Source organism: Notechis scutatus, chromosome Z, assembly GCF_049901735.1.
Source record: "Notechis scutatus isolate UNSWTSFEM ecotype Mainland chromosome Z, rNotScu1.2, whole genome shotgun sequence".
NCBI lineage: Eukaryota > Metazoa > Chordata > Lepidosauria > Squamata > Elapidae > Notechis > Notechis scutatus.
The window spans coordinates 136492478-136520454 of record NC_142025.1 but is presented as its reverse complement, the minus strand read 5'-3'; the positions used below and the strand labels follow the sequence as shown (position 1 = coordinate 136520454).

At 40.9% G+C, this 27977-nt stretch overlaps 2 protein-coding genes across 2 annotated transcripts in view; one reads left to right on the top strand and one right to left on the bottom strand.

Moving 5' to 3' along the window:
• EPS8L1 (EPS8 signaling adaptor L1) overlaps nucleotides 1–27977 on the bottom strand; it is a 197659-nt gene that overhangs the window by 55135 nt on the left and 114547 nt on the right. The window lies entirely within an intron of this gene.
• LENG8 (leukocyte receptor cluster member 8) lies at nucleotides 29–26337 on the top strand. Its single transcript, XM_026677431.2, has 15 exons — nucleotides 29–907; nucleotides 4702–4879; nucleotides 5378–5479; nucleotides 6736–6849; nucleotides 8735–9017; nucleotides 11212–11383; nucleotides 13464–13649; nucleotides 14477–14794; nucleotides 15690–15818; nucleotides 16870–17161; nucleotides 18284–18385; nucleotides 19141–19209; nucleotides 21453–21582; nucleotides 22357–22564; nucleotides 24591–26337. The coding sequence occupies exons 1-15, from the start codon at nucleotides 870–872 to the stop codon at nucleotides 24751–24753; spliced, it is 2484 nt and encodes an 827-aa protein (XP_026533216.1). The 5' UTR covers nucleotides 29–869; the 3' UTR covers nucleotides 24754–26337.

The window sequence follows — 27977 nt, the reverse complement described above, 5'->3', positions numbered from 1 at the left end:
CCACCGCTTCCTGGGGGCAACCGGAAGGAAGGAGTCTGGCAGCCGAGACTGGGAGAGGAAGGGAAGAGTCAGCGGGCGCCATTTTGGGAAGCGATAGGGTTCCTCTGCTCCGTACTCGAGCCGAAGAAATCTGCGGCCTGCTTCGGACTGTGGAGGCCTTTTGTCACGGGAGACGAGGCGGTCGGAGCTTGAGCGGGTGGCTTGCCGCTTCTTCCGTTAGGCTGAGAGCAAGAGGAGGAAGCAGTCGGGAGTGGGTGGGCGAGGGCAGCGAGACTGCCCGGAGTAAGTGCCGTGAGGTTGGGAAGGCCGAGGGCGGCTCGTGCAGGGGTGCCTGTGGTAGGCAGGCAGAGAGCGAGCGAGCGATTTTTGGTGGGACTCTTTTTCGGGCCCTGAGAGGGGGTAGCAGGGAAGGGTGGGCGGCGGGGATCTGCTGCCAAGGGTGAAGCTTTTGGGCCCCGAGGGTGGGGGGATCTTAGCCTTTAATGCTTCCGAAAGGGGGGAGTATGTTATTCTACAGAAGGGCCTCACGTGTGTCGCAAAGAATATAAAACCCCAGAAGGAACGCGGGGTGATAGGACTACATAGCATCTCGCTTTGTTGGAAGAAGCTTGAAGAGGGGTCCCTTTACTAGTTGTGAAATCTGAAGTTCTTTAGGTTCTTGAACCCTTGGCTTGCCCTATGATGAAAAGGAGCATCAGGAGGTGTGCTATAGAGGTGTATCCACGATCTTGAGATGTGCCTGTTGTTCCCTGGCTAATTTCCTTTGTTTGGCCTCTACTTGTGGAAGAAGAACGAAGAAAAGACACCTTGCCAGGCTGTGGATTTGCAACCGTTCGATACCTACAGTTGCCTCTTCTACGAATTAGATTATGGCTGCCAATATAGGAGACCAGCATTCTTCAGAATGGTGATTGCAAACTTTTATTTTAATTTCAGCTCGTGGTGAAGGGAAGAGTTGATTTGGGTTATGGTTGAGTGGATTTGAAATAGGTGTCTACTAGCAAAGCCTTATTACTTGGCATTGTTTATGTGAAGCGATGTACTATTTTTAAGTGGGTGTTTGTTTTTAAAAGCACGTTAATATTTCCATGTTGTGATTAAAAATAGGTAACATGCAACATTCTAGATGTTGATGGACCAACTCCCATCTGCTGTAATGGCTGCTGGTATAGCAACATATTTTGAAATACAAATTATTCACTTCTGAATTGAAAGATTCTAGGAGGTGTTGGTTTTTTTCTTCTGTATCTCTAAAGTGAGGATTCTAACCTACAACTAATAATATCACAGTCAAACTTAAAACTGAGGAAGAGGAAAGAAAAGCAATTGCATCCATTTTGTACTTATGGAAGGGCAAGGCTACTGAATTGTAACACTTGTTGACTTTTTTGATAGGAACTCCAACGAAATTCCCAAGGGTGGGAGGTTTCAGGTAAAAGGAATAATTATTGCAGTATCTTTAGGATACCTCAAATGCAAATTTTGTTATGCTAATCAGGAATTATCAATATTTGGGTTTCAATTTAGTTTTTTTTTTAATGTGTTTTGCTTTCAGATTTGTTTATATGTTTTTTTTAAAAAATAGTGTAATTTCTTTCACATTTTTCAGAATTACCCTTTTCGGTAATAAATTTGGATTTGCATTTTTATTATTATCTAACCTTATATTTTAATTATTGCTAACTTGTAGGGTTGATCTAACTTTTCTAGGAACTAACTGCATTTTGCATGTGAAAAGATAATTTCTATTCAATAATGTAAACATATTCTCTGAAGATAACTGCTTTGGTTTTTGCTATAAAACACTTTAAACTTTAAAACAGGGGTGTCAAATTTGAGACAGTGATGATGATGATGACGTATCAACTTTTTCCCCCTTCACTAAAAGGGGTGGGTGTGGCCAGCACGTGATGCATCTGGGCCACAAGTTTGACACCTGTGCTTTAAAACTAATATACTTCCTTGGATTTGGGTTGTTGGTAGTCGGTGTGGATTTTTAAATAAGTAAAATAATTAAAGTTAGATAAAATACTGTAGGACTTTATAAATTAGATATTGGAAATAACAAGCCTTATAGAGTAAAAAAAATCTCATCAGTAAAGATTTGTAATTGCAATAGCTTTCTGAGTGAATAATCTTAGCTAAAGATGTTTATATCTTCAAAGAATGCGATTTCGTGAAAAATCTCTGATTTTGAGTTATTTTGATGTAATTGAAATAGTGTACTTGTATTAATTTGAAAAGCAGTATTTTGTAACAAAAAATCAGCAAAACCCTTTTCTTTGACTTGATTCAAGTTGAAATTAACATTCTGCTTATGACATCATAATGCTGATGATATCACAAGCTTATAGGTCTTGCGTAGTTGACCATCAAGATATCATGGTAGAAGGATAGGTTAAGTAACACTTTCCAATTAAATATAACTATTTTAGCCATCAGATGTGGGTGAGTATTGGTTTTGGCTCATTTGTTACTTGATAATATATTCCTGTGCAAATAATGTTGAATTTTGTTGTCATTTTGTCTTGGTAAAATTTGCATGAATATTGACAATTTTATTTTTGACTATTTTGTGACATATAAACAGCTTTAATTTGTTCTTATTTTTATTGTGAGCTGTCCTCAGAATTTGGTTGTAAGACAGCTAGGCATAAATGCTCTCTTAAAATTACTCCTATCACCAAAACATAATAATAGGGCAGGCTTTCAAACTTATTTTTTTTTAAAAGGAAAAAAATAGAAAAACTTTCTTAGATTCTTAATATGAAATGTGAAACTATTTTTTGGGGTATTGCTCACATACATGAATAAAAATTCTAATTCTTGAAAAACAAAATCCAGTATCATTTTACAGATTTATCATAACATATGTTGTAAAGGGGGAGAATTGTGAAACTAAGAAAAAAGTATGTCTAGGTAATTAGTTGAGCAAAACTACTTATGCTTGCCAGTTGGAGTGACTAAACACATTTGCTAATGGGAGAAGCCAAATTTCTCAGTACATTATACTAAACAGCACAGAAGGCACTTCTATTCTTGCTGGCAGGAAAAGCATGTTTCTCATTTAAGAGGAGGCAAAAATCACACAATTCTGGATCTGGAATATGCAACTGATTGTGTTCTAGCAACAATCTAAAATTACTGTCTCATTAAAAATGTTAATTATCCTGACGTACCTGAGAAATGTGTATCATAAAAATCAAGTAAACAGGAATATACTGTAATGTCATTTTTCACAAAGTTTTTGAATCTCAAGTCGGCAGTGTCTGGCTCTCCAATGTCAGTCTGCATGGTGAATGATACTGGGAGTTTCAGTCTAACATCCTAGGGCCAAATGTAGGAAAAGAGTGATGAGCAAAAAAGTTTATATAAATAGTCCTCAACTTATAACTACAATTAAGCCTAAAATTTCTATTGTTAAGCAAGACAGTTGTTAAGTGACCATTGCCTCATTGTATGACTTTTCTTGCAACAATTGTTAAATGAATCACTGCAGTGGTTGAGTTAATAATATGGATGTTAAGTGAATCTGGCTTCCCCATGGATTTTGCTTATCAGAAGATCACAAAAAGTGATCACATGACCCTGGGACACTGCAGCCATCATGAATACATGCCGGTTGCTAAGGGTATGAATTTTGACCATGTGACCACAGGCATACTGAAATAGTCGTAAGTGTAGAAAACAGTCATAAATCACTTTCAGTGCCATTACAATTTTGAACAGTCACTAAATGAATGGTTGTAAGTCAAGGAATACCTGTAATGTATAGGCTTACTTAGGACAGCTTTTATTTAGAATAGAATAGAATAGAATAGAATAGAATAGAATAGAATTCTTTATTAGTCAAGTGTGATTGGAAACACAAGGAATTTGTCTTTGGTGAAGTTGAACTGTCAGAAATCTTTTGATTATTTTATTGTCATCTATGGCCATGGAACCAAGCTTAACTATGCCTAGAATACTGTTTTTTTAATGAGAAGCAGCAGTGAGGGAAGTATTGGCTATCTTGGGGTTACCAAAGATTCCGATTTCTACAAAGCAAGTACTTGGTAATATTCTTTCATATAATTGATTGTTATTCTGTCTCTTGAATTGAGAAATTTGCTGAAAGCTTGTTTCACAATTAATTTGAGGTATACTATATGGAGAACAAGGTAAATATTTTGGACGCAAATAGATGGGCAGATAATAGTCTACATGAGCTTGTTAACCTTATTTCAAGGCGGAATTAGGAACTGACATAAAAATGAAGTAAAACATAGCTTCTGGATTGACAGGTATAATTGAAATTGGCATTATATATTGACTAAGGTCCATGAGCAGAGAAGCATAACATCTCTGGTAATTTTAACTCTTATAATCATGTGAAGCTAATGAAACAGAACCTCTTCCTGTTTCACTATGTTTTCTCGACCTGGTTTGACACTATTCTTTAGCAAGCTCTAAAGTCGTAATAGCTCATGTTTATATAGATGGATTTTCTGTGATGACTCAGGAGCTGAAAAACAATTAGACTGAACCTGAATTCAAATGAAACTTACTAGATGTTCTTGTTGGCACCCTTGGGCAGTGAGTCCTGTAAACTGAAGACAAACATATCTGAAAGTTGAAATTGCTATGTGATTTCAATGATATATGGGAATAAAAGTCCCAGCAACTTTCTTTTCTTCATCTATTTTCTCTCCTATTTTATAGGGTTTCACAGTACAACTTGGGTACTGCAAGCACCAGAGAAAACGGGATGGAAGGCCCAATGCATGAGAACCCCGAATGGGAGAAGGCTCGGCAAGCACTGGCTAATATTAGCAAGGCCAATGCTGCAGCTGCTTCTGGCAACAGTAAAGGGGCCACCAACGGTCAAGCTAATGCACAGGTAAAAAGGAGCTAATGATTCTTTAGGTGCCCTTGCATTACTGTTTGCGTCTTAAATTTATAATTTGAAAACATACAATTGTTTGAATCAGCCTTGGTCATTTAAGACTGAGACTAAAATTTACTTCATTTTGTTTATTGCTAACTTGGGATTTCAAAATCAATAAAAAATCAAATTCTGTTCAAAACTAGTATTCTGAGGAGAGTCTTAAGTGGGGAAGCTGGAAATGAATGAAGCTAATGCCAGTATTCTATTGATGGAGACAGTGGAACACACTGTTTTTTTTTTTAAATTGGGGACTATAGAGAAGAGAACCTCTTTATACTGAAATGGCTTTAGAGTCTGCATTTTGGGGATTCTTAAGCACTGGACTGTCACCGGATCTGCCATCCTGAAATCAATCAGGAAAAGATTTGGACTTGTTAGAGAAGTACCCTTATTTTCACTTTGTAGTAGTGGGTTGGTCTGTTCATGACACACTTCTGCTACTTTTCACAGTACTCAGCACAGCAAGGAGAATCTCTGCAGCAGCAACAGCAATACTACCAGTGGTATCAACAATACAGCTATCTCTACCCCTATAATTACTATTATCCTATGGTAAGTAATAGCATTTGGCTTTGACTAACCTCACAAGCTCCCTTTAGGATGTCTTGAACTAGGAGAGGGGCTTAAGTCTTGTAAAAGCAGAATACATGTAGTCCTCAACTTACAACAGGTCGTTTAATGAAGTTACAGTGGCACTGAAAAAAGTGACATCACTATTTTTCACACTTATGACCATTGCAGTACCCCCAAGATCATATGATTTACATTCGAATGCTTGAAAACTGGTTAATATTTATCACAGTTGCAGTGTCCCGGTGACATGTGATCATCTTTTCCAACCTTCTGACAAGCAAAGTCATTGGGAAAGCCAGATTCCCTTAACAACGGTGTTACTAATTTAAACTGCAGTGATTCACTTAACAAATGTGGCAAGAATAGTTGCAAAATGGTGCAAAACTCACCTAATAAATTTCTCACCTAGCAACCTAAATTTTGGGCTCAGTTGTCATAAATTGAGGACTACCTGTGTAAAATGAGGCAAGGCTGAATTTTCCAGAGAAAATTCAGTTATGTCCTCCAACCCCATACAATTTTTAATAGAATTGATCCCAAAATGGTCATATGTGATGAAAGCAAATAGATCTTCATTGCTGCTAATTTGTGTGCCAAAACTTAGTTTAGGATTTGGAGGATGGATACCAAAGAATGGCAACAAACCTGTTAGCAAATATTTATTCAGAAATTGACCCTGAGTATATTCACAGTTCTGGGGATCCTCCTGCTGGGTGAGCCCAAATGGCAAGGACCTCAGTTCATGGAATGAACCTTTTCCTTCCTCCCCCCCATCCACAGTGCAAGCCCACAATGGGGAATACACATTGAGATGAACGTGCTAGTTCCTGCTGTTTCCTAGAGAGACTATTAGGGGCAAAATCCTTGGGTGTGTAACTGATTTGGGTCTTGCCAATTTCAGGCAGCCTTGCAGGGGGGCCAGAGGGTTCTAAAAGCTAATTAAGTCACAGAGCAGAACTTACTAACTTTGTGAAAAAGCTGTTCACAAGGGCGCGGGGAAATGGCTTAACCACAGGAGTGTACTGTACATATATGAGATAAATGCAAAAGTTTCATAAATATTGTACAATGAGAGACTGGAATTTCCAAATTCCAGAAATCAACTAAATGAAATCCAAGCAAGAGAAGACCTTGAGTGGAAACCCAATTAGCTTTTGCTTTTATACAAGAATTGTACACTGTCTATTGTGTAAAGTATCCCTTCACTGATCTGAATCCATGATTTACTTTCCCAGCAAAATGTCTACTCTGGATATGGTTCTTCTGGGCAATATGGTGTCTCAGGCTCTTATTCCTCAACAGCCCAACAGCCACCAGTTCCTGGGCAGCACCAAGGAAGCATGAGTCAGGTAATAAATTTCACTTTATTTAAATACTACTTTTCATCTATTTTAAGAAATAGAAGAAATCCCCTATTTACAGTGGGGATATATTGTAAATACACAGATCTAATCACAAAAGGTTCAAAATTCATCTGAGAAATTCTGAGTACTATATTATCAGGCATGATATTCTTCCGATTAAAATCGGAATTCCGATTTTTTGGGGAATCGCCCCCTCCTTTCCCCCCACCCCTTCTCCTCCTCCTTCCCCTCCCCTCGGAGGCCCCGAGTCAGGAGTTGCTGGCGCGGCTCACGCGCTCCAGTCCGCAGCCTCAGGAAGGAAAGGCAAAAGGAAGAGCCGCCGCGGCGCTTGCAACAGCAGCAGCGGCTCCTGGTTTTGCCTTTCCCTTCCCGAGGCAACGTGGGACTGGAGCCGCGTGGGAGCTGCGCCGGCGGTAGCAACTCCTGACAGCCCCAGCCGGATACCTGAGTGGAGCCCAGGCGGTGCGAGCGGAGGCCGCTGAGCGGCAGGAAAAGGAGCTGGGCCAGCCACAGACCAGCCTCCGTGCAACACGCCGCCGCCTGGCCCTGGCGAGGGAAGGCAGCGGGCGCTCCCGGGCGCGCGGCGGGGGTCTCTTTGGCCGGCCCCGATTTTTTTTCAGAGCGGAATATCATGCCTGATTATTAAGAAGAGATGGCTTAGCAGTGAGAGGATTTGATTTTTCTGATACTTTCCTAAAGGTTTCTGGCTGTCATCTCAGTGTGATGTGCTGATGAGCAAATTTTCTGGTTGGTAATGCCACCTTGGTGCATGCAGTTGATAAGCACAGACAGTTGTATACTGTACAACATGGGGGTATAATTTGCCTTTTCCCTTTCTCAAATCTGTTGCTTCAGCAGCATCTGATAATGGTGCAGTAGTTAACGAAGTCTAAGGAAAGATAACGATGACATAAAAATAAGCTTGTGAATCCAGAAGCTAAACAAAGCAACGCAATAGGAATAGCACTTACATACATATCGCCTCAATAGTGCTTTATAGCATTCTCTGGGCAATTTAAAATGTCAGCATGTTGCCTGCAACAATCATTTTACTGACCTCAGAAGGATGGAAAGCTGAATCAACCTTGAGCCCATCAGGATCAAACTCCAGACTGTGAGCAGAATTAGCCTACAATATTGCATTCTAATCCTGTGTCATCAGTGGTTTCTAATTTCTTATTTCTCTGATGACAGTGAGCAGGCACTTTGGAATTATGAAAGATGAGGAACAGTTTGGTCTAGAGCAGGGGTGTCCAACTCACATCACGGTGGCATCATGTGATGTATCGGGACTTTTTTCCTCTTTGCTAAACCTGGTGTAGACGTGGCCAGCCCATGACACATCCAGCCCACGGGCTGGGAGTTTGACACCCCTAATCTAGAGGTTAAAGTGCTGGCTAGGAAATCAGGAGTTGGAGTTCTAGTCCAACCTCAGGCACGAAAGCTGATTAAGTGACCTTAGGCCTCTCTTTCTCTCAGCACAATCTACCTTGCAGAGTGGTGGTTGTGAAGAAAATAGGTGGTTTGCTATCTTGAGTTGTTTATAAAAATAATAAAAGCAGGACTTTAAAAAATCTTGGGTTTTGGAGGAAGAAGTAAATAAACAAGTGGAACAGTTTATGGTCCTCGGGGCATTGGACTGTATTTCTGTTGGCACCAGCTATTGTATTTGATAGTCACAGAAAATGCGGGCTTTAGTATAACAGTATGGAAAAAATGGAAGTTGTCCATCTTTATATCAGGTTACAAAAGAGAGAGAAAGAGAGAAGGGTTGACTCAACCCCCAACTCCATTGTAAGTTCTCTGTTTTTAACTGTTTATAAAAATGGGACTGGCAGAGGTAATAATGGCACAAATCTCCTTTCTCTAGCCTCCAGTCCCAGGCATGGAAGATGGAGGGATGTCGTATTCAAGCCAGTCTCAGCAAATGCAAATCTCTAACCCGCCACAGTCCCCTATGCAGCATCCCAACCACCCTTCACAGCATAGCAACCTACCCATGGGCTCTGGGGGACAGCAGCAGCAGGGTGGTCCTCCTGGAGGGTTGCACTCTCAGTCAAACCAATCAAGTGCCTCCTATAACCAGCAGCAGCACTCTTACCAGGAAGCAGCCAAGCCCAAGAAAGGACAGCAGCTGTGGAACCGCATGAAACGTGAGCTTCTGGGAGTAGAGGTGGAGGGACTTGATTGAATAAGCCTTCAGGAAAGGAAGGCAAAGCATTTTCAGGGACTTCGTTACTGGGAAGGGGAGTTGGCAGTAGCTGAAGGAAGCATTATTTCCAGCTTCTGGTGTATTTCATTCTCTTTGGCATAATTTGAAGCAGGGGTTGCCAAACTTTTGGACCTCAGGGACCACCAAACTCATAATTTTAAATCCTGGGGACCACTAATACAAATTTTGACTGATTTGTGAGCGTTGGAGGGAGGGAGGGATCTGATCTAACCCCCTCCCTTTCTCTCTCTCTCTCTCTCTCTCTCTCTCTCTCTCTCTCTCTCTCTCTCTCTCTCTCTCTACATACACACACACACATATGCTTGGTCATGTGACTGGCTGGGCATAGCTTGTATGTAAATATAAAAATTATGTAAATATTGAATTTTTTTAATAAAAGCAACTTTTACCCCAAATCAGGCAAGGCAGGCAGGCAGATTGAGTTGTCACAGAATCACAGATTCATTCAGAGATCTAGCTTTCTGCCATCGGCTACCTGAGTCTGTCACATAAAATTTGCTAGCAAGCAAACTCACAAAATTAACTCACAACACACTATATATGTAAATATTGAATTTTTTATAATAAAAATAGAACTTTGACCCCAAATCAGGCAAAGCAGGCAGGCAGATTGAATTGCTAACAGAATCACAGATTCATTCAGAAATCTATCTTTTTGCCATTGGCTACCTGAGTCTGCACTGAATAATAGAAGCTTCAGTCCTAAGGAAGGTTAAAAGTTTAAAAGCAGAGCCGAAAATCTAAAGATTAGCTAGAAAGCAAGAAATCCAATGGTTTCCTGCTTTCTAGCTAATCTAAATCTCCTGGCACAGCAGTACAGCTGATGGCTGGGGGAAAAAAAGGAAAAATAGCAACTTAGCAGGCAAGTTTGCCAGGTAAGGAGTGAGTGGGCAGGGAGGGTTCCCACGGGCCATGTGGGGGGTGCTCTGGGGGTGACATTTCCCTGGACCTGCAAAATTTTCTCGCAGACCACCAGTGGGCCATGGACCATTGGTTGGCGGCCACTGATTTAAAGCTTTTGCTTTAATCAAGTAATTTCTGCTTTGAGGTTTATTAGCATGTAGGGAGATGGAAAGAGAAAAGAAAATGCCTCTGAAATGCTTAGCTTCCTGCGTCATACTCAAAAAGGAGCTTTCATTCATTGTTGGATTGAGCCTATAGAAACAGTTACCAAGCCATTTGTAACAAATTTAGCTAAGCTGGCAAATGAGAATGTTCTCTAATATAGAATAAATAATATCCAACTTTTAAAGAGTTACTGGCTTCAAGAAGACATCAAACCATCTTTGATTCACATCAAGTTTCTATTATGGATTAAAAGAGGAATTGTTGGCATTGTGCATACACAGTTTCCCCCTCATTACTGTTGGACAATGGTGCAAAAGTTTCTACTTTACTGAACTTGGAAATTTTATTTGGGCTTTGGGAAACACCACCATGATTGGGGCTTCCCTGCTGCTGACATTTTAGTCCCCGGAGGATGTAGTGGATATCCTGCAAGCCACAAGTAGCCTTGAGCATCTTAACGTACCTCAAAGATTGTGTGGCCAAATTCAAGCAGCAAAAATGACTAGATTCTAGAATCATGATTTTGTTGTCATTGTTAGTTCAGCATTAAGAATGGAAATAGACAAAAGCTGATGAATAAATTGATAAAGGAGAATATAATGGTATAGGAGTTTGGTAGGAATTTATGCATTCCGGTGGGCAAGTGGAAAACCTTTCACTCACGTTAGAAGCTCGGTGGATTCAGTCTATTATGTCTTTGTCTCAAGAGTTTTGGCAAGAGTTATATACGGCTTAAAATGGAAATGGTACTTGATATCATCCTATAATGTTTATGAAAATGCACAAAATATTCTTGGTACTGTAATAAGGGCATTTCTAAATGCATAAGGCTGCTTCCTCACATACGCTGTCTCAAATGTTGGGAGTATCAAAATCCGTTAAAATAATCCTTGGTGCCTCTGCTTCTCTTGAGGGGAAGATTTATGTGTAGATTTAGAGAGATAGACTATTGAATTTGGGGGGAAAACTTATATCTGAAAAAAAAATCTCCTTATATATGAAAATATATATATATATATATATCTCCTTTTTATTTTTATAAACAGAAGCGCCTGGGTCTGGTGGTCTAAAATTCAATCTTCCAAAACGTCCCTTTGTAGTAACAAATCAGAACTTCAGCTCTTTGGAGCAGCAGCAACAGCAACAGCAGCAGCAGCAGCAACAGCAGCATCCAAATTTTGCCTCCCAGCAGAATTCAGAGAAACGTCACAATCACAGGTTTGCAACCTTCCTCTCTTTTCATTTGTTTATTTATATGCAGCCCAAATCATCCAGGTATCTCTAGGCAGTTTACCTCATGGGGTTTAAGCAATGATAAAATCAGGATAGAGGATCAAAACAGATAATAATTTGGTGTGTGAGCAGAATGTGGGAATGTCCTAAAAACTTCCTTTCGTTCTTGTCTTGTTGTCTTTGAGTAGAGAATTTACCATGCTTAGTAAAGTGAAAGAAATTCAGATGAGGGACTGAGCAAATCCCCGGGGCAGGGGTGGGGGGAGGGATCTGCAATAATAATCCTAATAGGAAATAACTTCTTGCTGCTTTTCATCCTTAGAGGTTTTAGAGTCTAAATAATATAAATATAATGTTAATAGAATATATTGGATTCCGTTCATTTGAAATTTGTTAAATTGTGCTAGGGATTGCTAACCTAAGAGCCATCCTTGGCCTCCTCCTGTATCAGAAATTGTGCCAGAAGTGGTGCAGGGAAGCCTCAAAATACTGGTGCTGTTTTTGGGGTTATCATAGATGTTGGCTTGTAACTATCCTTGAGTCCTCTTAGGTGGCTGATTTTGTGACATATTTTGGGTGAGGAGCAGAAATATATTTTAAATGACATGGTGGTGCTTCAAATATGACGAATATGCTATGGAAATTATATGTTCTTGTTGAGGGATCTTAGGAAATAGTCCCCTTTTCAGTATTTTATGGAGTGTAAGGGTCTTATTTGATACCACCAGTTGATCCATCAGGTAATTCTCAACATATGACCATAGTAGAGCTCAGAATTTCCATCATAAGTCATAGTGGTTGTAAGTTGGAGCATCCACACGACACACAATTTTACTACCTTTTATGCAGTGGTTATAAAGTGGACGTAGTGCTGAAAAATGCATTCTCTGTGAACGTAGTGCTGGAAATGACTTTTTAAACCGTGGTCACCTTGAATCCTGTAACTGGCCATAAGAATGAGCCGGTTGCCAAACACTCAGAATATGGAGATGTGGCCACAGTAGGTGCTGCTGTCAGAATTCCATATTTGGGCATCTGTTGTAATTTTGAACAGTCACTAAGCAACTAGTTAAGTGAAGGTATGGAATACCTTCAGTACAGGTATGGAATAAAGCCATATGTGTTTCAATGAGGATGTTTGAAAAATTGTAAAAGAGCATTCTCAACATCCAGAGGAATTGTGTGATAATGTGGCATGTCCCTTTCTCATTAGATAGGTTATGATACACTGAGAGGGAAAGAGTAATGTCAAGAGGAGAGAAGGAGCTAAATCAGTTCTTAGTGCTGCCAGGTCTGTTAGGCCTACATATTTGGATGCTAAGGGTTAAGGTTCATGGCTGTTGGGTTTGTTGGTTAAGGAATACAGGGATTCCTTGACCTACAACCATTAGTTTAGTGATGTTCAATGTTACAGCAGCACTGAAAAAAGTGACTCATGAATGGTTTCCACTTCTGACCCTTGCAGCATCTCCTACAGTCACGTGATCAAAAGTCAGCCACTTGGGCTGTACCCTATAATGGTTGTAGGGTCCCAGGGGTCATGTGATTACATTTTCTGACTTTCTGACCAGCAAAGTCAATGGGGAAGCCAGATTCACTTAACAAGCGTGTTTCAAACTTAACAACTGCAGTGATTCACTTAACAACTGTGGCAATAAAGCTAGTAAAATTGAGCAAAACTCCCTTAACAACTGTCTCAGCAACAGAAATTTTGGGCTCAATTGTGATCCTAGGTCAAGGAGGACCTGTAGCAACTTGTTAAGGCCGTAGGAGGGTTATTCAGATTGCTGGTTGAATATGAATTGCTATGTGACAATATGACCCAGGAACAATTGGGCCAATGAGACAAGCATGCAAATGTTTAATTGTGGAGCATACTGTGTTTAAAAAATGAGGTGGAATGGAACAAGCTGCATACTGAGATAGTTACGCTTCCCGTCAGGGAAGTTTTGCAAACTGTTTAGCTAGTTTCCAATTAATCTTACCCATTTCTAAAGTATGAATTGCAGTTAAATAAATGTATTGGTGGAGCCTTGCTATTTTAATGTTTTATTTTTCCTTATAGTTCTTCCACAGGTAAGCCTGAAGATTGGCCACAGGACATGAAAGAGTATGTCCAGCGCTGCTTCACAGCTTGTGAGTCGGAGGAGGACAAAGACCGCACTGAGAAGCTGCTTAAGGAGGTCCTACAGGCCAGGCTGCAGGATGGCACTGCCTATACCATTGACTGGAGCAGGGAACCATTGCCTGGGTAGGTAGCTTTGGGAGCAGAGGCTGAGACAGAGGGCATTTGATCTTTTTATTAGTGCATAAATTAAGCCAAATTGGCTTAGCGCTTTGTGTGTATTTCTCTCCTGATAGTATTATTTTAAGACAAGAGGCAAAGAAGATAGTGATCAGGTAGAGAGCGGTGAACATAGTCACTGACTGGAGATTTGAATAAAGGCAGTCCTCAACTTATGACCATAATTGAGCTCTGAATTATGGTCATAAGTTGTACCAGTCATTACGTGGGTCAAGATGTGACTGTGTCTATTTTATTATCTTTATTACAACAAGTCCATTGTTCAAAATGGGCATTTTTTGCCAGAAACAAACATTGGTTTTCAGCAAAAAAACAAAAAACATGATAACATGTATTCATATGACTGCGGGACACTGGAGATGGCTAAAAATGGGCAGATTGCTGGATGCCCAAAATGTGATCACGTGATCGCAAGAGCATCCTGATTGTCAGAACTTTGAATCTGGATCGTAAGTAGCTCTGAGGAGGTCTGTCATAATTTCAGACATTCACTAAGTGACCAGTTATAAGTGTTTAAGAAGGGGGAAATGCTTAGAAGACCCAAGATTTCTGTTCTTTTTTTAAGGATATATTTTCCTTAAGAGGCAAATGAGGCTGGTGGACTTGATTGCACCTGGTGGAATTAACGTATCACATGTTGAACTTTTTTAGCTGGTGTGCATGTTTTAGAGTTTAGAGTGCATATAATGGATGCTTTAGTTGCCATGGTGAGTAGCTTGCTCATTCATAAAACCATTTCTTAAGATTCAGCAGATCTGTTATTCCTTCTGTAGCTTGGGCCGAGACAACTTGGCTGAAAGCCCCAAGAAAAAACAGCAGCGCTGGGAAGTGTCTTCCGTCCACTCGCCACGCGCCTCTATGCAGTCAAGTCTTGCTCAACAGCAGCAGAGGAGTGGTGGTGGCAATTCTCAGCCCCAGCGAGGGGGAGGTAGCGGAGGAGCTGGGACTGGTCGGACTCGTGGGAATGCTTTCCCAACCAAATTTGGAAACCGCAATGTTTTCATGAAGGAAAATAGCTCATCTTCAAGTGTTGATTCACGTTCTAGGTCAAGGTCGTCATCCCGATCTCCCAGTCGCCACTTCCGAAGAAGGTAAATAACGGAGGTCAAAAGAATAGAATATATTTATGACAGTCATCTTGGACCTTGCAGTTCCGTTGGTTCTGTGTTGGAACTACCACTTCATTTCTTGCATATGTGTGCACAGCTATGGAGATTATAACTGCACCTAATGAATGAAGGCAAATACATGTGTCCCAGAATAATTTGCAGGATCCAATCTGAGTTGGTTACCAGGATCACAGCTGTAAGTCTTCCAAGCTTTCGGACTTGTGCTGGAGCTCATCCTTGGGGAACTTACTAAACCCCTGGTCCTGGTGACTGACTCAGGTTAGATCCTGCAAGGCTTCACCTGTTTGATGTGGCCATGCCTATTACACTAGAGCTAGAATCTTCGGGGGGAGGGGGGGTGTTAAAGAAAAAAGTTACAAACCAAGGCTACAGATAGTCCTCGACTTACGACCACAATGGAGCCTAAAATTTATTACTGAGACATTAAATGAGTTTTGTGCCCTTTTACGACTTTTCTTGCCACATTTGTTAAGTGAATCATTGCAGTTAAATTAGTAACAGTTGTTAAGAAAATCTGGTTTCCCCATTGACTTTGCTTGTCAGAAAGTTGCAAAAGGAGATCTCATGACTCTGGGACAATGCAGCTGTCATAAATAGGAGTCAGTTGCCAAATGTCTGAATTTTGATCGTGTGACCATGGGGATGCTGCAACGGTCGTAAGTGTGAAAAGGTAACTTCAAACAGTCACTAAATGAACTATTGTTAAGTTGAGGACTATCTGTAATGGGAACTTATTACTTTTTAGCACCAATAATACTGTTCATGTTATTGAGGTTTTTTGGGTCGGCTGACTACACCACCGGGCTTTGAGTTTAACATAACAGCCAAAGGTAATTCTTTTTTCATCTTTATATAGTGATTCAGATTCAGACAGCTCCTATTCTGGAAATGAGTGTCGCCTAGGTGGCCGCCGGAATGCTCAGAAAAACCGAGGGCGTGGAGGCCACATGGATAGAGGGCGGATGAGATCACAGCGAGGAAAAAGGCAAGTTGCATGGGGAGAGGGCCTTTGGTGTGATTGCTGGTTGCTAACAGGGGATTTGGAAATAGAACTTGTAAGAGTGATTGTAAGAAATTTTTAGTCTTTGGCCTTCAGAGGAACGGAATCATGCAAGCAGCCATGCTGTGTCCAGAACTGTCACACAGAAAATCCTCAACACATGCCAGTCCTACTGTGCAAGATCCTTGGGGAATTTGGATAATTGAAGTATGAGGCCCAGCCCAGATTTAAGCCAGTTTTATTAAAGAGATTGTCCTACTGACACGTGATTACTTGTATAGCAGATGTGGCTTTTGCTTGAGATATAGAATTTTTCAGAAGTTTCAGTTTTGGCCCTACATTCATACATACTGAGGAGCTGTGGTGGCTGAGTGGTAAGAATGCAGTATTGGAGGCTGACTCTGCCCACAGACAGAGTTCGATCCTGATTGGCACAAGGTTGCTTCAGCCTTTCATTCTTCGGAGGTTGGTAAAATGGGGACCCAGATTGTTGGGGGCAATATGCTGACTCTATAAACCGCTCTGCAAAGCACTGTGGAAAGGTACCATATATAACTCTATTGCTATACATGAAAATAAAATGTAGCCTTAAAAAGTCTTTTCTGATTTTGATTAGTTTAGCTGTCTTGGGATTTCTCCAGCTTCTCTATACATTTCTGGTCTCATTTTTTTAGGTTGCAGATAACAAATCATTTTGTTAGAGACCTCATAGGTTCTCCTTACCTTCTTGGCATCAGTTTTCCAGCTCATTGGATTTCTTGGCAGGGTTCCTTTGCTTATAGCTTTTTGACTCTAGCTCTGCTCATTCTTCTACATCCTATGGCATTTTCCCACATCCATTCATACTCTGAAGTGCTTATGTTGTGTTAAATTGTAATTAGTGAACAGAGATATTACAGCAGTAATAATCATGAAGATCTATGATTACAGTAATTAGTATTAAAAAAAAGTTCGCACAAGCACTTGTAAGTATTTCATGGAAGATTTTGTATAAGGGTCTTAGCAGCCCATCCAGTTCATCTCTCTATCCATCTAGACATGACCAAGGTCCTCCTCCCAAGCGCAATCGGAAACGCAACACTATGGATTATGAAGACCCGGAAAAGGAGTTCAAGAAGGAACGGAGGGCAGCACGCTTCCAGCATGGAACTCATCCCAAAAAGCTGCGTCTGGAACCTCTTATCTTACAGATCAATGCTCTGGACACTGTTGGCTCTGATGGCCTTGACTGGAATGAGCTGAAGATTGTGGGCACCTGCCAAGATATCACAAAGCATTACCTGCGCCTCACCTGTGCTCCAGACCCCTCCACTGTCCGGCCTCTCTCAGTGAGTAACCACCAAGGGGAAAGCAAAAAAAGAGCCTGCCTAGTATAGTCCTCGACTTACAACCACAGTTGATACCAAAATTTATGTTCCTAAGTGAGAAATTGGTTGAGTGAGTTTTGCCCCATTTTATGACTTTTCTTGCCATATTTGTGAAATCATTGCAGTTGTTAAATTAACAACACCATTGTTAAGTGAATCTGGTCTTCTCCATGGACTTTGCTTGTCAGAAGGTCACAAAAGGGGATCACATGACCCCGGGACCCTGCGACAGTCATAAATATGAACCAATTGCCAAGCATCTGAATGTAAATCACATGCCCATGAGGATGCAGCTATGGTCATAAGTGTGAAAAGTGGTCATAAGTTAGCTTTTTCAGTGCCATGGCAACTTTGGACATCACTAAACCAACTGTTGTAAGTCGAGGACTACATGTTTTTGCTTCTGTTTTGCTTTCTGTTTCGATCTGTCCTTTCTTCCAGGGGTTCCTAATCCCCAGGCTGTGGCGCAGCACCAAGCCAGGGGCTGTTTGGAGCTAGGCCGCACAAGTGGCGGGTGAGTGTGCATGCACGCAGTTCCACTTGTGTGATCAGCAGGCGAGAGCACATGCGTGTGAAGTTCCATTTGTGGGAGCGGTGGGCCCAGGCCCCTGCCGCTTGCATAAATGGAGTTGTGCACATTCACTCACTGCTTGCGCAAAAATAATCCCTTCTCTCCCCCTGCCACCACTGGTCCAGAAAGGGGGATTGCTTCCCACCTTGGACTAGCTGAATTGCAGACTGGCTTTTTTTTTATTAGTAGGCAGGAAATGACAAACGGTGTGTGTTCTTTGGGGGTGGGGTTAGGGTGGAGAACTGTTTAATATAAATTCTGTTAGTCGTGTTGAATATTCCTTGGACAGAAAGTGCAGGCTAATCCAGGAAGTCAATTATGCCATCCTGCAATCTTGGCAGTAGTCATCATTCCTCCATCAGCAGTTCCTGTCTGTTTGTACAAAATATTTTGTTTGTCCTTTTTTGAAGGCTCTGTTTCCTGGACTATGTCCAGTTTTATTCCAGAACTTGTTCAGAAGTTGTTTAATGTTTGTCAGATATCTTTAAACTGCTTTCCTCTTTTTCTCCCAGGTACTTAAAAAATCTTTATCTGCAGTAAAATCCCACTGGAAAGAAAAGCAAGATTATGCTTATGCTTGCGAGCAGATGAAATCAATCCGCCAGGACCTTACAGTAAGCCAATTCAGGCCTTAGTAGGGGGCAGAAAGTCATGGCTCAATTCACAATTTGTATACTAAGCTATATTTTAACCATAATTAGATTTAACCATGTTAAGTCACATGTGGCCACTTCATGCTGATACTTAGACTAAAATATATCTTAATATATTTGCTAGTTGTCATTTTGTAGGTGGAGAAGTTAGAAGAACTTCAGTTACTTTAGAATAAGAATTTGGGTTTTTAAGTATGTTAGAATGATCCCTGGTTCTTTACCTGGTAGCTAGTTTAGTTAAATGTAGCCCATTGTCAATAGATGATCATCGATATGACCTTAGTGGGGCAGTAACTTAAAACTTACTCTGTTCACCTATATTCCATTGCCAGTTGTTGCCTTCTGTTGCGAAGGGTTAAAAACAAATAGATTTTAGAAATAGGAATTGGAATATCCCCTGGAAATAAAAGATATTCACAGTCCACCCTTAATCTACACCTGTTTTGGGACCATTGAAGGGGTTTCAGATAATCCTCAAGTTACAATTGTGATGGAACCCTGCCCATTAGAGTCCTATGTCGTGATGGTTGTAAAGTGGGTCACCCATGTGATAGGCTCAATTTTATAATTCATAGTGGTAGTCATTAAGTGAATCTATAGTGGTAGGCATTAAGTGAATGTCTATTCCAACCCCTTTCTTCTGCTGTATGTAGAAATTTCAAGTCACCCAAGCTAATATATGAATTATTGGCAATCTCTCCCTTGGCTTTGTCTAGGTTCAAGGAATCCGTGCAGAATTCACTGTGGAAGTATATGAAACTCATGCCAGAATAGCTCTGGAGAAGGTAAGACTTAGTATAATCTACTAATAAGTTAATGCTCCATGGATCCAGGTTTAACTCCATTTTTATCAATCGCTATCTTTCCCCTATTTGGCTTCTTCTTAACATAAATATTAGATATCTGTGCACTTTGAAAGAAAGAATGTAGTGGCATGCAAAATGTTATCATTTGAACCATTTTGAAATTGAAATAATCTGTTTTGAGTTTGAAATGATTTAACTTCACTAATAGTGGATAAATATATTGAAACAGTCATAGCATGTGATACTCCCACAAAGCGTAAATCTGATTTAGGAGAAGTCATTTCCCTCTTTATTTCTTAGTTGTAGAAGGAAATTATTTGGGGGGGAAATAGGCTTTTAATTTTGAAAATAGGCTTTTAATTTTCTGCATAGATTCCAAAACAGAAAAATGACTAGAGAGATGACTTGGAAGTCCTATTCAAGAACTTTATCTTCCTACCTTTCTTTCTTTTCTTTTTTTTTAACCATGTACACCTTCCTACCCCCAAAATATTTGGGCAGTTTATGTTCTTTAAGGATTGTAAAAAACAATTCATTTTATTTTATGATGTATGTGTTCCTCTTGGATCAAGCCAGTATACATATAGTGTAATATTAGATAAACTTGGCATAAAGATTGCAGCCCCTTCTATATTTGGCAGAGCATAAAATGTACATTTGTCTTTTTATGTTTTACTCATAACTACATGGCAATACAAGAGCATGTATTTGTCAGGCTCAGATTTTGATTGTTGATTATGTACAGATAATCCTTGACTTACGACCACAATTGAGCCCAAAATTTCTCTTGCTAGGTGAGACATTTGTTAAGTGAATTTTGCCCCATTTTATGACTTTTCTTGCCACAGTTATTAAGTAATTCATTACAATTGTTAAGTTAGTGATACAGTTCTTAAGTGAATCTGGCTTCCTCGTGTCAGAAAGTCACAAAATGTGATCACATGATCCCAGGTCACTGCAACTGTCACAAATATGAGTCAGTTGTCAAGCCTCTGAATTTTTTATTATGTGAGCATGAGGATGCCACAACAATTGTAACTGTAAAAAACGGCCGTGTCATTTTTTGTAGTGCCATTGTAACTTTGGATGGTCATTAAATGAATTGTTGTAAGTTGAGGACTACCTGTACCATCAGCTCTTAGTTGACCACAGAGATAGATTTTCTCCTTTTGTGATCCATTCTCAACCTGGTCCTTCAGTTCCTGCACTGGTGTATCTATCACTGCTGTCTGTAAGGTCTTGCCTCTCCTAATCCCCTCCAAAAAGCAGAACTCTTGAAACAAGCAGCATTTCAAAAGGATTTTTATTGAGAGATAGTAATAGCAAGGAGACTAAAGGTAAAGGTTCCCCTCGCACATATGTGCTAGTCGTTTCCGGCTCTAGGGGGCGGTGCTCATCTCTGTTTCAAAGCTGAAGAGCCAGCACTGTCCGAAGAGGTCTCTTTGGTCGTGTGGCTGGTGTGACTAAATGCCAAAGGCTCACGGAACGCTGTTACCTTTCCCACCAAAATGGTCCCTATTTTTCTACTTGCATTTTTACATGCTTTCGAACTGCTAGGTTGGCAGAAGCTGGGACAAGTAACATGAGCTAGGGATTCGAACCACCGAACTGCCAACCTTTCTGATTGACAAGCTCAGCATCTTAGCCACTGAGCCACCCCATCCCTTGAGCAAGGAGACTAGGGAGGATCTAAAATTCCCACTGGGAAACATTAGGTTAAAAGTTGTAGAAACACCTCCCTCTGTCCAGTTCCAGACGAGCCAATCCACAGATGTGAAGTTGTTGTGAGAACTTCGAGCTGAGAAGACAATAAGTGGTTCTCAGATAAGTGGTTCTCAGGCATCGGGTACTCTTCTCTCTGGGTACTCCTTTCTCTGGATCCGAGACAAAATAGATGGCGCCAGGCTCATTCCTCTTCTCCCCCTCCCTTTCCCAGGAAGGTACATCAAAGTAAAGACCAGAACTGGGAAAGATCATAAAATTTCACTGGAGGGGGGAAGCGCTCCCACCGGGATGGCAGCATTCCGATAGGGATCTATGTGCACCTGACGCTATCCTTTGAGTCCTTGCTGCTGATCCTCCTCCTTTTTCTTGATACCTTTCCTAGTTTAACAGACTTTTCCAAAAGGCTCAGGCTTGTTCAGCTTGCTATCGTACTCTAGCAAAGGTTCTGGTATGTGACAGCTTAAATATTTTCCATAATGATGGTTTATCTTTTCCAGGGTGATCATGAGGAGTTCAACCAGTGCCAGACACAGTTGAAGTCTCTTTATGCAGAGAATCTTCCAGGAAATGTTGGAGAATTCACTGCTTACCGTATTCTTTATTACATTTTTACCAAGAACTCTGGAGGTGCGTGTGGGGATGTTGGGAGAGAGACTTTTGAGGCTAGTCTTTGAATTTACTTCAACATTTGAGAATCCTTATGTTGTGTAGAATTTCTGACAAACAGTCTAAATAAACCTTTTGGCCATGTTGTGATCTTTGCCTGTTTAACCCAAGCGATGTACAGAGGTTCCCAGACTCTGTACCTCTTCCTCAAAACATTTTTCCCAATAATAGCTAATGTCAGTCACTTTAGGAGACTTAAAATTCTAGACAAGCTTTGGGGGAAGATAATTTTAAATACTAAAGTGGATTTAATAGAGCAGATCAAACCCAATCAGGTGTAAGTCTTAAAGCAACGAAGAATGAATATTTTAGCCTGAGTCAGTTCATGATGAAAGTACTGGTCATCCTTGAGTAACAGCCCCAATTGAAATTGGAAAATTATTTGTTAAGCCAGATATCACATGATCTCAATTTGCAAACTTTCCTGCTGGCTTCTCCATTTATTTTTCTTAATGGAAGCTGGCTGGTAAGATTGCAAATGATGATCATGTGACCCTGGAACTGCAACTGTTACAAAGATAGCCAGTTGGAAAGTGTCCTGGTTACAATCATGTGACCACAGGGATGTTGTTACGATCGTAAATGCAAAGACTAGTCGTAATTTGCTTTTTTCCAGTAGTGTCGTAATATTGAATAATTGCTAAATGAGTGGTCATACGTTGGAGAATGCCTGTAAGTGAGAAACAGGTTAATTTGTGAAATTTTTGGGGTGACTTGCCTTTCTCCCTCCTGCAGATATCACAACTGAGCTGGCCTACCTGACAAAGGAGTTGAAAACGGACCCTTGTGTGGCACATGCCCTTGCCTTGCGAGCTGCCTGGGCCCTCTCCAATTACCACCGTTTCTTCTGCCTGTATCGCCAGGCCCCTTGCATGTCCGGCTACCTCATTGACAAGTTTGCTGAACGAGAGAGGAAAACGGCCCTCAAAGCCATGATCAAAACGTATGTGGAGCTGAACCAGTCCTCAGGTTTAAATGGGAGGGGGATGCCTCACACCTGCACACTTCCCTCCCGTTCCACCTTTGTTGCAATGTCTAGCAAAGGGGCAGATTAGTGTCCAGTAGTAAGAAGTGGGTCAAATGGGGTACTCTTTTCAGCCACTTCAAGGAAGGTGTCTGTGCCCTGGGCAGGTAAGTACAGCGGTTGCAGTCTAGTTAGGCAAGCATTCCAGATGTTTAATTATAAACTGGCTTGGCTGTCCTTCATGACCAGGTCGCTAGAACTTTGTTGATTCGCCTGGATAGAAAACAAATTCTTTTGCAGAAATATTTGACTCCGAAATGTGAATCTAGAAGTCATGTTCATTTGAAAAATGGTTGTAGTTTTATTTGGGTACCTGACGATTAAGTAGTTTAGGGGCTGAGCGAGAAACTGGGAGATTGTGGGTTCTAATCCTCCTTTAAGCACGGCAGGTGATTGGAAAGTCTCTCAAGTTTCCTCGCAGGATTATGCTTATGGGGGAAATAGGAGGCGGGAGCATTGCATACGCTGGCTTGAGTTTCAGAGATAAAGGTGAGATATAAATTAAGTAGTAAAATAAGCCATTAGACAAAGCAAAGCTAAACTGAAAATACGTGGTTGTGGGGAGAATCAGAGTAGACCTCAGGTTGCCTTCGTGGTTTATGCTTTGCTCTTCCATTTTATGCTTTGAATGTTCATCTTGGTTCTCTCACAGCCTTAAGTTAAGAGCCAGTCTCTCCATTTCTGGCCTTTTCCATTCCCACATTATGGGCAGATAAGATAGGGAGACAGGGACGCAAGGTGCTGTACCGATGCTTGGCCCTGCCGTAGAGATGGTCCAGCCCCCTCCCTCCCCCGGTGGTTGGATCAAGGTAGCTTTGGTGCAGAAAGGAACTGTAGCCTAGGAGCAAGAAATCGCCAAGACACAGGAGCAAAATGTTTCGTGAATGATAAAATCTCTAATTTTGTATGCTTGTCTCTGGTAGTGAATAGCTAGTGACCAGGGAGGCAGGAAGAATTGAGTGTGCTCTAAATAATAATTATAAGTGTTAGTTATTCACTTAGTACTCTTCTACACCCGCTGTCCTGCTTCTTAAATTTTTTTTTAAAATAGTCTTGGTCACCAAGAATGCCATAGAAAATTATTCTGATGCAGAGTATTTCTCTACTATGTGAGGCACAACTTTTATTTATTTTTTATAATGCTATCCCTATTTGTTGTGAAGAGACATCATTTCCTTTTTTTGAGTCCAAGTCTCCTGCTCTCCATAATGAGCAAGAGTCATGACTAACTCTTTGCAACCTTTTCTTTTGGTTTGGCTAATCAGTCTTTTTTTTTTAAAAAAAGAGCACATCACACTGATATGTTATGCTGGCAGCATGATGAGCAAACACACCAAGAAAATAAATCTTACCAAAATCTTTTTTGAAATGATCTCTACTAGAGTTTGCATGAGAAATATAACAGCTTCCATTCTCAAGCATCCCAATCTGTTCGTCTCGAGTCGTTCTAAGGAGTACTTTTTTCTTTCTCCTCCCCCTCCTTTGATCCATGTTTCAGAACCATTCCATTAAAAGGTAGAAGGCAGTTTAAACTCAACACCTGTCATTTTTGTGATAGTGGCAGTGGCGATTGGTGGCGATACTCAAAGCCTCTGAATAGTGCCATCTCTCCCCTTTCCAATATAAGGAAACCCCTGAACTCTACCAGAAGTCTGTCTGGTCCAGCACTTTTCCCTCAGTGACCAACCAATATCTGTAGCCAAGTCCACAAGCAGCATATATTATATGCAGGTCCATCCCTCAATAAGTATGTCTTTGCTGCTGACATTCCGAGGTCAGTTGAAATACAGGAATGAAAAACTTGAAAGACAGGTTGACTTTGTTTCCACCTATTGCCAGGTTAACTAAAGGTAAAGAGCCACACATCAGCAGGATGTGCTGCTTGTCATAGTTTCTCCTATGCTGCCCTTTCCCATTCACCAGTGTCTTTTTTTATCTCCCTCAGTTTCCGCCCGGTGCTTCCGGTCTCCTACGTTGTGTCAGAGCTGGCCTTCGAGAGCGAGGAGGAGTGCCAAGCTTTCCTTGCAGCTCTGTCCCTTGTGTACACTAGTCCCGACGCCACCAAGATTGACTGCAAGCAGAGCTTGGCGGTCCTGGCCAATTTCTGAAAGCAGAAAAAAAAAAAGCCCACTGCCCTCTTCTAGCCTGTTTTAACATGTACATATATAGAGAGATATATATGTCTGTGTTTGTGTGTGTATATATGTATATAAAATCAGATTAACAGTTGGCTACTGTGGGCAAGCTGGGACTTGCTCTGCCACTTCACCCGCTGTCCACAACGCACTTGGATAGAAGAGGGTAAGATCCACGGACATCAGATGGCATCTGAGATCACCGGAAGCAGAAGAGCAGAGAGTTCGGTCTAAGGAGTCTTGGGGGTTTGCCAGCAACAGGGAAAGGAGATTTCAGGGAAGAATAGTTTTGCACCATTTACAATCATCTGTTCCTCCCCCCGCCCCTTCCTCTCATGTCAAGATCCATGAGTTGCTAGAGCCCCTGTCTCTCTTCCCCCCCGTAGTCTGAAATTGCCAGGATAAAAAGTTGGAAATCTGTGGAATAATTATGGGAAATGATGGAAATTGCCACCTTGTGTGTTACCATTTCTTCATTGTCGTAAGGATTCAGGAAGCTAGAAGATTTCTCCCTGAGCCACAGAGCAAACCTTAATTTATTTTTAATTATTATTATTATTTTTTGGTAAAAGTCTCACCAGGCGCTGTTTTATTCCACTTGACAGATCTGAAAAAGGCACCAGTACATTAAGCGCATATGGCTAGTTGTGAATATATGTGAAATATGGTTTTGTACAGAAGCTACAAGTTGTAAATAATACTAGGCAAATTCCTTGTTTCTTAAGAGAAAAAAAACCAACCCATGTTTTTCTACTTTTATAATGATGAATTTAACAGATGGTTTCCTCTGAAGATGAAAAGTTCAGGTTTTGCGTGCGCATTTTGTGTTCTTTATTATGCTCCTCAAAAACTAACACTGTCTCAGTTTTTTCCTCTTCCGAGCTATGGCCTGGCTATGAAAAAGCTTGAGAGATGATGCCACCTCTCCAGTCGAACACAAAAACAGCCCGAGGGGGAAAGAGCAAAGCAAAATTTGTCTTCACATATTTCCTACCAGTTCAAAGACTTTTTTCCTACTCAAAGGAGAATGTGAGAGACTTCTTTGTTACAAAACCCCGCAAGGATGTGGCCACGACAAACAAAGCAAATCCAGAGAAGGCACGGTGCGAAGCTGTGAAATCAGACCAACAAACAAGATGATCTTCACAGTCTCCTCTTCTGTTGTGTTCTGGAGTTGTCATGCTAAGTTTTTTTAATTTGTTTTTTTCTCCCTCTGTCCTCAGTTCTTTACAGGTAAACTTGAAAATGCTCCACCCATTTTCATTTTTCTCTTGTCATATTGTTTCAGTTTTGTTTTTCAAGTTTTGAAAGATTGTCCAATAATTTTTTCTGTTTTCTTTCTCTCACCCTCTCCCCTACTCTTAGTCTCTTTAGCTTCTCATAATCACCTTTCTTCCCCTCTGTTCTCCTTTGCTCTAACACCTTTTTCTTTTTGTTTTTGAACATGTGTAATTTTGGGATATTTTGGCTTGGGCTGAATTTTTCAAAGGTTCCTTTTTCCTTTTCAGAAACCTGAATTTTCTTCCATTTGATTAAAGTCAGTTTATTAAAACAGCATCATCTGCTTCAGTGTGGTGCTGTTCAAAGCCTAGCAGGGGTCAGAGGCAGCAGTGAATCTAATATTCTAAAGGGTGGTCATTGTCTATTTCTGCTTAAACAGGTGATTCTTGACTTACATCTGGTTGGCTAGCAACCAGTCATGGTTGTGATAAACCTACTTGGGAGCTTCCTAAGGCCAGATTAGAAATTTCAATTCCCCTCAAGGTCACATGGCTAAACTTTGGGTGATCAGCAGCTGGACCCTCATTGATAGTTTGCAGCATTCCAGTTTACGTCTTTAACAAAAAACAGCATCTGCTTCCAGTTTTTGACAAAACCATTGGTTCATTTAAAAACTGCTGCAAAAAAGATAGTAAAATCAAGTTGGTCAGGTGACCCAGCGGTCCCCAATCTTTCCAGCTCTGCAGACTGGCAGCGTGGGGAGAACAGGATGGTCTCGTATATCCATGCACCGCTTATGCAAATGTAGTACTGGGCCACGGGCCAGGTATTGGGGACTCCTTTTGTGACCAACCCGTTTCACAATCATCACAACTTGCAACTGTGATGGACAGAGACCCCATTACCATCATAAATGAAGGACTACCTGAATTACAAGTTTTGTCTTTCCGCAGTTTTGCACATTTCAGCTACTGGCAATGGGGCAGGGGGGTAAAGGTGTGAACATATTTGTGTCACTGATTTGCATTCTTATCTGTGGCTGTCTTATGGGAGATGAATGTTTCCAGCAGACTGAATTTCATGTAGAACAGTTCAGAGGTTTAGGACTTACTCATGCTGCCGGAAGGGATAAGTCAGGGATCTTAGTGCAGTGTTTCTGTAGCTATTTCAAGTATAAAGAGACAAGCTAGTTCAATTGGATTGTTAGTTTTTGTTAAAGCTAAATCCCTTTAGTACTTTAGTATAAATAATGTTATTAAACTTATTGGAGAAGATTGATGAGCTAATGGTTCTTTAATACTGGTTTGGTTTCAGAATATCATAGGAACAATTGACAAGGTTACTATAGTTAGCTACATCTTCTAGTATGGAGCAGTCTTACTAACGTAAGCAGGTATATAACAAGTGCTCAGATGGGGTAATTATTTTCAAAGTATATGTGAGATCTGCAAGAGGAAATCAAAAGGCCTTGGGAATGGACATTAACAGCTGGAAAACTTTGACCTCTGATTGTTCAGCTTGGAGGCTAAAGATGCAGCATGGCCTTCTCCAACTTGAAGAGATATTCGGCAGGCTGAGGCAAAGAGCCAGTCTCAGAACCAGCGAAATCTGGGGGCTGGACAGGGGACTGTTATCTGTCCTCAGTGTGGAAGGGATTACCATTCTCAAATTGGCCTTTTTAGCCACACTAGATCCTGTTTTAGGACCTCTTTTCAGAGCACGATACCATGGTCTTGAGATTGAAGGATGCCAATATATATAAAATACAATATAATATGTGAGAGGTAGGTAACCTGTGGGTCGTAAGTGGCTGGCCAGCATCTTGTCTGTGGTCCCCCAGAGGAAGTACGGCTGGAACATAATGCAATGTTCTTAGCTGAGGATCTTGGCACATTTGAGAATCTCTTGTCATTCTTAAATATCAATAAAAATTTACTTTTTTTCTCCAGAGGTTAAGGGCTCCTCATTGCTTTTTC